At 35.4% G+C, this 11750-nt stretch overlaps 1 protein-coding gene across 1 annotated transcript; it reads right to left on the reverse strand.

Annotated features, from left to right (window-relative positions):
* Positions 1 to 1824: 1824 nt before the first annotated feature.
* On the reverse strand, positions 1825 to 11131 carry ndufaf5 (NADH:ubiquinone oxidoreductase complex assembly factor 5). Its single transcript, XM_059331100.1, has 11 exons — positions 10781 to 11131; positions 9895 to 9935; positions 9560 to 9623; positions 9058 to 9105; positions 8436 to 8539; positions 8002 to 8041; positions 6162 to 6359; positions 5858 to 5918; positions 5123 to 5206; positions 3188 to 3270; positions 1825 to 2017 (listed from the first exon to the last, which is right to left on the reverse strand). The coding sequence occupies exons 1-11, from the start codon at positions 11021 to 11023 to the stop codon at positions 1934 to 1936; spliced, it is 1050 nt and encodes a 349-aa protein (XP_059187083.1). The 5' UTR covers positions 11024 to 11131; the 3' UTR covers positions 1825 to 1933.
* Positions 11132 to 11750: the final 619 nt, after the last annotated feature.

Genomic DNA, 11750 nt, shown 5'->3' on the forward strand with positions numbered 1-11750 from the left:
CGTGAGCCTCCAAACGCTCATAGGAGTCTATGGGTGGTGCTGACAAATTGTCTGTTCTGTCATTTGGTTGGAGATCTTACAATAATTATAATATTAACACTTTTTAAAACAACAGCTTACAAAGTGCTTTGACAGAGAGCAGTTAATCACAAGGACAGTGATGCCATAAGGCTAAAAACAATTGTTGCATTAAAAGGAAAAAAGTATCCTGATAAAGCAATAAGAACAGAATACAGTGCCTTGCAAAAGTATCCATACCCCTTAGATGTTTCACCCTTTTGTTGCTTTTACACATGAAATCATGGTCAATATAATTTTTTTTTTTTTTTTTAAGAATTTGCAAAAAAAAACAACCTCTTTAACAAAGTGAAAAAAGATTTTTACAAAATAGTATAAATTAACTAGAAAATTTCCTCTGGGGAAATTCTGAAAGGGCCACGGGGGCTACTGCCGGTGTGTGTACACTATGATGAGATTCTTCAGAGATTTCAAACTATGCCCTTTAACCTCAAAATGTGTGTGTGTGAGAGAGAGAGTGAGTGAGTGTGTGTGTGAAACGTGTTTCTGGAGGAGTGTGCGCACTTACGCGCGCATTTGTGTGTGTGTGTGTGTAGCGAAAACCGCATAAAGTTACCTGTGTGTGTGTATGTGTGTGTAATTAAAATCACATAAAGTTACCTATGTGTGTGTGTGTGTGTGTGTGTTTGAAGGATGTGTATGCATGTGTGAGGAGTGTGCACACTTACGCGCATGTGTGTGTGTGTGTATCTGTAACTGTAATCACATCAAAGATCAAAGGCTCAGTCACAGCAGAGGTGGACAGCCTGGAATTTCTGGCCTCGAACTGAAAGCATTTTTGGCAAAACCATAATACCTATCATTGATCCGACTTCACTTTGAGCGTCCCGAGTTCTTCCTGAACGTCTACATATGTTTTTTTTCTCAGAAAAATGAAAAAATAGCTTTGTTAGAGCAATTTAAAAAAACTGTTCCATCTCCCTTTTAACCGAAATCTTCCTGCGTTTTTAATATGGGAGCCAATGAGGCTGTTGGTGCGTGTTGGTGGCACATCTATGCGTACTACACCCAAACTATAACTCTGACAGCTTTACCAGAGGATTGTGAGGGAGAAGACAAATTTTCCTACGTTTCTATGTATAAATTATTTCTGTAGAGTGGAATTTGCGGCCTGGAGCGCAGTTTTCATTTCATTTCAATGCAAAATTTTGGGCAGTTTTTCGCGAAAATTCGTATTCTGTAGAGAAAAGTAATAGCACACCGATCCCGCTCAAACTGCACGTTTTGATATATAATTTGTCCTGCAACTCTTCAAGTTGTAGGACTAGTAGCGGGACGAAATTGCGTCCGGAAGAGGAAGAAGAAAAAATCCACAGTATAACAGTAGTGCTCGGTGCGATTGCCCCGAGGCCCTAATTAAAAAGCTAAAATAAATAATTCATACCTTTTCTGAGCTAATTCAACAGAGGTCCAGCTAGTTGATGCAGCAGTGTCTCAGTTAGTGAAATGAAGATCACTTGAATGCAGTTGATGTGTGTCAAGTGATCGTAGTATAAAAAAAACATGTGTCTGGGAGGTCCAGTCTCTGGTTCATCACTATTCCTGCTACAAATGTACCATGAAGACAAAAGAACACTCCTAGCAACTCAGAGAAAAGATCTTTGAAAAGTATAAGTCAGGAGATGGCTTCAAAAAATTGTCCAGCTGACTGGACATCCCACAGAGTCTTACTCACTCAGAAGAGTGAGGATCTGATTTCTAAAAGTGAATTTCCTGTGAGAGGAAATAACGTCACAAAGCTGTTTTTATTATTCAATTTTATTCTGGATGATGATATTATAATAATTCAACACCTCACTTCAGCTTTTAAACAAAACATAAATATATTATTTACACTCTGCAGCAGTTTGTGCTTCTATGGCTTGGTGTCTGTCGGCTGGCCGATCTTTGATAAATCCCCAAACGACACGTTGGCCGAGCCTCGCTTTGCTGGTTTCGCCTGGAAAACACAAAAAACAAAAACGTTTGAACCATAAAACCAGTTTTCCATATAAAATATCTCCTCTGGTTTCTAAATCTGATGATAAAAGACAGCAGTGACTTATTAATATGAAATCATTTCAACAGTTAGTATCTCATAATAATGAAAAAACATCTCAAAATATAACAAGTTTGTTTCTTTTCAGAAAGTTTATTATTATTCTGAGATTCCAACTTGATTGATTTTGAGATACTAAGTCGTTATTTTGAGTTTCTCATTATTTTTGACAAAGATTCTCATTATTTTGAGATATTAAGTTCTTATTTTGAGAAACGTTCTCATGAGATTCTCAAGTTTTTGAGATATTAAGTCATTATCCTAAGAAAGTTTCTCAAAAATGTGCGATTCTCATTTTCTTAATATACTTAGTCATTATTTTGCAAAAGTTTCAAATTATTTTTTTAGATAATTACTCATTATACTGAGAAGGTTTCTCATTATTTCTAGGGACTCTTAAGTTTTCTAGATATTTGTCATAATTCTGAGAAAATGTCTTATTATTTTGAGATACCATGTCATTATTCTGAGAAAGTTTCTCAATAATTTTACGATTCTTTATCATTTTTTACTTATACTTAATTATTATTTTGCCAAAGTGTCTCATTACATTTAGAGTTTCTCATTATTTTTAGATAATTAGGCATTATTCTGAGAAAATTTCTCAATAATTTGTTACTATTTTGAGGGTCTCTTTATTTTTCGATATTAAGTCAATATTTTGCAAAAGTTTCTCTTTATTTCAGATACCATGTAATTATTCTGAGAAAGTTTCTCAATAATTTGCGAAAACTTTCTCATTATTATGAAATACCCCAGTAAGTAACAAGATAATTAGTCATTATTTTGCAAAAGTTTCTGATTATTTATATTTATAAATATATAGCACGTTAAATTACACGTAAACTCAAACTCTTTACATTGAAAGACCAAATATTAAATAGAGACATAAAAATACTAACAGAGGTGGCAAAAACATGAATGAAATAGAAATGTTTCTGGGTATAAAGAATGAGTATTCAGCCTGAGGAGAAACAGGAACTCAAACTGGGAGGGAACATAATAATCCGTTTGATGCCCTGGTGCACTCTGGGAGTTGTAGTGCAGAAACACCACTACAGTCGATCTCACCTGAGACTCGTGAGGCTTCCAGCCGATCATGTAGAGGATGTCGAAGGTGGCGGGAATGGATCCGTCCTCGCTGCCGTACATCTCTGAAACATTTTCACACAAACACAACTTTAACTCCTGATAAAGCTCCTAGTTTCTCTCTGCTTCCAGCTACAGAAGCCTAATGTGAATAAAATGTCAGAAATAGTTTAAAAAAATGCTCAAAGTGAGGCTTTTTATCAAACCAACCATCAAAATTCTAAAGTTAATCAGTTTATCATCATGTATGACAAAAAAACATCAAATCCTCTCATTTAGGAAGCATGAAACCAGCAAATATTTCCCTTTTTACCTGAAAAATAACTAAAATAATTGTTTCATTAGCCCGTTATCTTCCCAATTAATCATTTTGTCAATAAGATGTCAAAATTTTTTTTAAAAATCTTCAAATTGACATCTTTTTATCTGACCAACAGTCATATTATTACAAAATATTAAAAATATTTGCCAATTAATTTTCGAACAATTGTCTAGGTAATTAATTAAATGGATTAATAATTTTCCAGAAATTTACTGTATTATTTTTTTACTACATTAAATGTAAATGCCGTACTAACCATAACATAAAAGTTGAAATTTGTAAATTAATACAATGGGACATTATAGATTTTTTATTTTATTTTTTTAGTTAATTGCTTAATGGCCTTGAATGTTAAATAACAGTGAATTCTATGTAAAACTAAAATCACAAAAAATACACATCATATTGTTAAATTAAAATTAAGGAAACTTTCTGTTTTCTTACAGTTAAACTTAAAATTTTATGGAAAAAATGTTTTAAAAAATCATAAAAATTGTAAAAAGTCGGTTTTCTAAAATCCGTATTTTTAAATAAATTATCTCTAAAACAACTTGCAGCTGTTTACTTTTTACTTGTTTTTTGTTTACTATTGCTGCCACACTTTTTACATTTTTTAATATTTTTTTAAATTTTAAGTTTTACACTACGAAAACCGTACGTTTCCTCAATTTTACATTTAACAATATGATGTGTATTTTTTTGTATTTTTATTTTTTCATTGAATTCAGTGTTATTTAGCATTCAAGGCCATTAGGCAATTCAATTAAAATAAAATAAAAATCTATGATGTCCCATTATAATACTTTGCAGATTTCAACTTTTATTTTTTGGTTAATATTTGTAATAAAAGTAATTTACTTTTTTATGGCATTTGCACTTAATGAAGAAAAAACAAAAAAATAATACAGTAAATTTCTGGAAAATTATTAAATAATTAAATAATTAATTTAATTCATGACCTAGACAATTGTTAGAAAATTGATTGGCAACATGTTTTCTTTCTTTTTTTTAAATAATAATTTTGGACTGTTGGTCGGATAAAAAGAGGTCAATTTGGAGATTTTTGACAAAATGATTAATTGGGAAGATAACAGGCAGATTAATCGATAATGAAATAATTATTTTAGTTATTTTTCAGGTATAAAATGTAAAATATTTGTTTTGTTTCGTGCTTCTTACATGAGAGGATTTGATGTTTTTTTGTCGTACATGATAAACTGAGTAACTCTGGATTCTTCGCTGGTTGGTTTGATAAAAAGCCTCACTTTGAGCATGTTTTAAACTATTTTCTGACATTTTATTCACATTAGGCTTCTGTAGCTGGAAGCAGAGAGAAACTGAGCTGAAGTGTTCATGTGGGTCTGCAGCTCGTGTCTCAAAAAGAGGAAGTGGAGTTTATTTCAGGCTGATGTGTCAGCGTGGTGAACTAAAGGCTCCTGATCTGATCTAATAAAGGAAACAGCGGAAACAACGAGAACCAAGAAAACAGAAGTGTCACAAGTACAGCCTGAGGTGACAGCTGTCAGGGGTGGAAACAGGGACGTCTTATTAACGTATAGGAGGACTCTCAGCTCCTGTTTTCTCTAAAGTCTCACCTTTATAAATGGCCGCAGCTGCTAAGATGGTGTCTCTGTGCAGCAGCGACCTCCTGTTCCAGGCACAGTTGCTCTCACCCATTCCTGTAGAAAATATGAAAGGAAAAGTTTGCAAATCATGTAGAAAGAACAGTCCGATTTGGTTCAGACAGACTGAAAAATCAGAGATTTATGGTGAGTTACTCCAAACTCGCCACTGGGGTTTGAAAAGTAAGTTTTCTTTAAATGATCATCAGAAATCCACCGTTTACCGTAGAGAGAGACTGTAAAAACAGGCATTATCGTCTCTTTATTCTCCATGTGTCATTTAAAATAAAGCGTTTGCACTAACCAGATCCTGTTAAAAACATTAAATTCTGCTCCTCAGAGGCACTGAATACATGATTGATTCTGCTGAGACCAACGGTCACGTGACAAATATTCACTGAAAATCTGTTTACACAGAGCAGAGAGGAGAGGACAGGAGAGGCTGTTTACACAGAGCAGAGAGGAGAGGACAGGAGAGGCTGTTTACACAGAGCAGAGAGGAGAGGACAGGAGAGGCTGTTTACACAGAGCAGAGAGGAGAGGACAGGAGAGGCTGTTTACACAGAGCAGAGAGGAGAGGACAGGAGAGGCTGTTTACACAGAGCAGAGAGGAGAGGAGACGCCCTGAAACGTCTCGTTGGGGTTCAGAGGGTTAAAGCTGTTAAAGCTTTGATTCACAGCTGGATTCAGAAACGGAGCAGTTTTTACCTTGTAAATCTGTCATGACTTCAATGATTCCTGGATAATGAACCTGAACCTCATCGATGTCCTGAAACAGAAAGAGAAAAGCATGTTTTTATATCAACATTTGAAAAAAATTGTTTAATTTTGTCAATATTTAAAACTTTCGTATTTCAAGTGATTTTTTTGATACTAAGTGTGCGTGTGTGTGCGTATGTGTGTATGTGTTGGTGTGTGTGTGTGTGTGTGTTTATCGGTGTGTGTGTGTCTCTCTCTCTCTGTTTGTATGTGTGTGTCGGTGTGTGTGTGTGTGTGTGTGTGTGCTCCTCACCACAGTCAGCATGTTGAAGCCAGCCTGTCCCAGCAGGTTCCCCAGGTCGGTGACGGCGGTGTAGGGGGAGACGTGGGGGGAGAAGCCCCCCTCCCGCTCCGTCTCTGCCAGCTGCAGCGAGCAGCGCAGCTCGTACAGCGTCTCGCCGCCAACCATCGCCCCGATGAACACGCCGTCAGGCTTCAGCACCTGCTGGATCTGAGGACGAGACGGTCTCTGTTATACACAAAAACTAATATTTACAGCTCAGTGAACACGTTTCATGGAGGGGTTGAATCACAGTTTAACACTCTGCACATGTTTTCTTTAAAAGGTCTCCAGAAATAAACAATTTATTGTAGGAAGAAACCGTAAAAACGGGCATTATCATCAGAATTTGAACTTTCCAACGGTCCTTGAACGTTTCATAAGTTACGAAAGTTTCCATTGTAAAAAGAGACCAAGTTTTGTGTTAAAATGTTGATATTTGTGTCAGAACTTTTTTATTTTACATGTGTCATTCCTGTTTGTTTGATCCAGTCTTCCACCTTACAGACCTGTTCTCTACGCGGACTTTGTCGCTCTTTATAAAACATTATTCTGTCATAGTTACTAAGGCCAACAGTTCAGAAACACCGGCCAATCAGAGAAGACTTGGCTTCTTCAGGTAGGTTGAGAAAAATTAAGTGTTTTTTGAACATTAACCCTCTGAAACATATATTTTCTTAATGAAATTGCCAAAAATAAAGTAAAAACAGGCATTATCATCAAAATTTGACCTTTCCAACAGTCTATGATCATTAGTTGCAAAAAGTTTCCGTTATATAAAGTGACCAAAACTTATGTTAAAATGTTGATATTTGTGTCAGAATCTCTTTATTCTCCATGTCTCATTTAAAATACAGCGTTTGCACTAACCAGATCCTGTTAAAATCATTAAATTCTGCTCCTCAGAGACACTGTGAAGACATGATTGATTCTGCTGAGACCAACGGTCACGTGACAAATATTCACTGAAAATCTGTTTACACAGAGCAGAGAGGAGAGGACAGGAGAGGCTGTTTACACAGAGCAGAGAGGAGAGGACAGGAGAGGCTGTTTACACAGAGCAGAGAGGAGAGGACAGGAGAGGCTGTTTACACAGAGCAGAGAGGAGAGGACAGGAGAGGCTGTTTACACAGAGCAGAGAGGACAGGAGAGGCTGGAAACATGACAATACTTAAATATGTGGAGAAAACTGTTTTTGACCATAATACATATTTTTTGGGTCTTTTTTTTTTTAAAAGTACATCTTTTTTTGGTCATTTTGTCTTTTTACGACATTCAGGACACTTGTAGGCACTTGGAAAAGTGTTTATATATAACTTTTATTTTATTCCAATTTTTAAGAAATAATTTTTCTGAGAAGTTCTGATTTCTTTCATTCTGTGTTATTCTGCACAAAGACATGTTTGAGTTGTTCTGATTGTGCTGATTCCATACAACGTCATTTAGCAGATACTTTTATCCAAAGCGACGTACAAAGCACCTATAACGGTCCCATAGAGATGCAGGACTTATAGATGTATATAGATTTTATATATTGTAGTGAAATACAAGGAGATGGCTCATTGGGCTTCAGAGGGTTAAACTGAACATTAAAAAGCCTTGAAGTAAACAGAAACCTTCATATCTATAAATTTGGAACAAAAAAAAAAAGAGATAAAATGTTGCGACTCATCTTTATTTGACTACTTTCATAAGAGAAGAGACTCCACCCTCTAGTGGCAGTTCATCAGAAGGAAAACAATCACAGATGTAAACAAAATTATTTGTGTTTGTCAAACAACATAAAAAAAAAGTTTCCTGTGTTTGTTCTGACCTGTCTGAGAGCTCCAGGCAGGTCGTTGATCCAGTGCAGACTGAAAGACGAGAACAGGAAGTGAGATTAAATCAAGTTAAGACGTCAAAATGTTAAAAACGGAAACAGTTTCCTGAAGGGCCACAGTAAATTACGAAAGTCTGTTTGTGTGTGTGTGTGTGTGTATATTATGAAAATAAATATAGTTTTGTGCTGATTTGAGCAGTAATAATTCCTCAGGCTGGCTGAGTATCTGGAGGTCAAGTTCGAGATGTTGTTAATGTTTTTACTATATTTTAGATTAATCTTGTAACTCATTTCATCAATAAAACAGTTTGTTTTCATGCAAAACAACACAGACATTTTCTGTGTAACCCCCAACTTTAGAGCGGTAGTGTGTTTATCTGTATTATTATTATTACTATTATTATTATTATTTATGATGCATTGATCACCTCAGGCTGCTCACCACCAGGTCGAAGGTGTTTTCTCTAAAGGGCAGAAACTCTTCGTCAGCCAGAACGTGATGAGTCGGGATCTCGGTCGGGCGTCTCTGTTTCTGAAGACCAGAGTCAGAAAAAGTTTAATAACATCACAGACCAGTGTTATTCAGTGAGAATATTTACAGATGGCTGTCAGTCACTTGACTCTCATGAGATTATAAAAACAAAAACAAATTAATTATACCAGCAGTTATATTCTGTTAGTAATAATTTTATAAAATCAGAAGTTTGTGTGTGTGTGTCTGTGAAAATGTGTGTGTGTGTGTGTGTGTGTGTGTGTGTGTGTGTGTGTGTGTGTGAGTGTGTCTGTCTTTTTGTGTGTGTGATTGTCTGTGTGTACCAGCATTAACATTCTGTAAATAATAATTATATAAAATCATAAAAATCAGGAGAAACAAGAGAAAAGGACGAGGGAAAAAAGTAAATACATAGGTTATAAACTATTGTAATAATAATAATGATAAAAATAATAATAATAATAAGAGATCTGAACACAGCTGTGAGGATATCATTGTCTTTCATCATGATCTGTAGTGTAATATTTATAGTTTGTCTGATGTGTTTGAAGTCTCACCAGAGTTTTCTCTGAGACGTCAGTCAGGAAGAAACGCTCCACAACCTCCTGAAACACACACACACACACACACACACACACTCAGTTATCTGTGGCTCAGTGTAAATAACTTCATGTTTTACTCATTAATGAGATCATTTTTCCCACTGAGCAGTTAAACCAACAAGTCAAAGTCCTGAATTCTAAACAAACTGAAGTAAAAGTATCAAAATGTACTTAAAGTATCAAAGATAAACGTGTTTGTTGTGCAGATGGTTTTATATATTCTAAATATAATATTGGAGTATTATTATTATTGATGCATTTATGGAAGCAGTGTTTTCATTCTAACGGCTTAATATACTGTTATGAGGGTTAATCACTTTAAGGTAGTAAAGTTAGAGGAGTAAAAAGAACAATCTTTGCCTCTAAAATGTGGTGGAGTAGAAGTATAAAGTTACATAATATACTTCAGTAGAGTACTCCAGTAAATGTACGTTATAGTGAGTAAGTCAGACTGCACCTTGTTTAAATGTTCTGCAATGTGACTCTTTCCTCCACCGATGTCCAGAGCCAGAGGAAAGGTCCTGAAGAGAGAGGACAGGTCAGGGTGTGTGTGAGGTTTGTTTGTGTGTGTGTGTGTGTGAGGTTTGTATGTGTGTATGAGTGTGTGTGTGTGTGTGTGCGTGCGTGTGCATGAGTGTGTGTAGGCGTGTATCTGTGTCTGTGTGTGAATGTGTGTGTGTGCATGAGTGTGTAAGTGTGTATGTGAGTGTGTGTGTATCTGTGTCTGTTTGTGAGAGTGTGTGTGTCTGTGTGTATGGTGTGTGTGTGTGTGTAATAAGAATAATAACTCACCTTGCAATGTCATAGACTCGATCTGCAACTCGACTGCCTACCTACAGAACAAATAAACAAATATAACAAATGCATATTATATAAAATATAATATACTATATATATATTATTGAATATTTTATTACAGGTGCATCTCAATAAATTAGAATATCATAGAAAAGTTTATCTATCTCAGTAATTCAATTCAAAAAGTGGAAATAACACATTATATAGATCCATTACACACAGAATGCAACATTTCATGTCTTCATTTATTCAATTTCTTCTAATTATAATGATTATGGCTTACATTTAAAGACTTAAAATAAAATTTGAATATTAAAAAAGACCAGTTTTAAAAGTATGTTTAATATGGTATATATGGTAGGTAATATGTATCTTGAATTTATTTTTATTTATCTTTATGTGTACTTGAGTAAAAGTTTCTACTAAAGGTGTGGGGGAAAAAATCGATACAGCAAGTGTCGCGATATTTTGTGCAGCAATATTATTTTGATTCACGTCAAGTATCGATATTTAGTGTTCCAACGACAGTGGAACCATGTGCATCAGGATATGATTGTGAAGCTTGTTGTTTGTGAAAGTTTGATAAAATGCTGCAGTTGTTGTCGTCCATACATGTTTGATATCAGTTCAGTTCAGTTTGACTGAATACTTTGTTGGTCAGTCTGTGGGTTTGACTCTCATTGTGGAGAAATAAAAAGACGAGAGATGAATACACTGAGAATTAAACAGTTAAATTGCAATATATTGTATCGCAATACTCACCATATTGCAAAAAGCTTAAAATTGCATTAGTATCGTATCGTGACTCAAGTATCGGGATAAAATCGTATCGGGATAAAATCGTGTCATGGGGCCGATACGCTGATTCACGAGTTCATACCTCATCCCTCAGGTAGTCGTATTGGTGGCCGTCCCGCAGAGAAGCTGCCCAGTTCTTCTGCCTCTTCTTCATCTCCCTGTTGAACACATTCATGGTCGCTCTGCCGGGAACCGACAGCCCTCTGCGGGGTCCAGAGTTCGGCCCGGCCGGCAGCAGCAGCCTGCAGCGGGAGCAGCCGGTCCAGGGAGCCGCGGGAGGAGAGCCGGCGGCCTGCAGGACTCTGCGACACACTCCGCCGCTCATGCTGCTGATTTAAAGTCACAATGAGCTGAGAATGAACCCAGAGACTCTGTGGACATCAGAGGAGCATTGTAACATTTCGTAAGTGATCTGACTTCCTCCTGTCCTCCACACGGACTGACCTCAGAGCGGAGCGGGACGGAAACTGTGGAGCCGGATTCTGCAGGGCTCCGTGGAAACTCTGGAACTGGATCACGGACTGGAACAGACTGAAAATACAATTAAATGTAAAATAAGCTTATTATTATTAATACTGCAGCTGCTTCTCGGTGATATGTATTCATTGCCTCTTATATTTTTCTTATTATACTATATATTATATTTACAGTATATTATATTAATGTTTGTCATTTTATTATTTTTAAGCATTTTTATCTGTAGTATTTATGTTTTTTTATTGCTTCTTATATTTTACTATATTTTTGTGCCCTTTTATTTTTATTTTTTTATTTTATTATATTTTGTTAGTATACTTTATTTAATTACATTTTATATGCCTTTTTAGTATTCACTGTATTGCTTATATTATATTATATTTTTATTGCCTATTATATTTTTTATTTGGTTATTCTTTTATATTCTATAAATGGTACATTTTATTTAAATGTTATTTATTATTTTTAAGCATTTTTATATGTAATATTTATGGTTTGTATTGATTCTTATATTTTCTTATAATCTTATATTTTACTTTATTTTGCGTGTCATTTTATTTTTTGTATTTACTTTA

This window comes from Centropristis striata, chromosome 1 (genome assembly GCF_030273125.1).
Source record: "Centropristis striata isolate RG_2023a ecotype Rhode Island chromosome 1, C.striata_1.0, whole genome shotgun sequence".
NCBI classification, from domain to species: Eukaryota; Metazoa; Chordata; class Actinopteri; order Perciformes; family Serranidae; genus Centropristis; species Centropristis striata.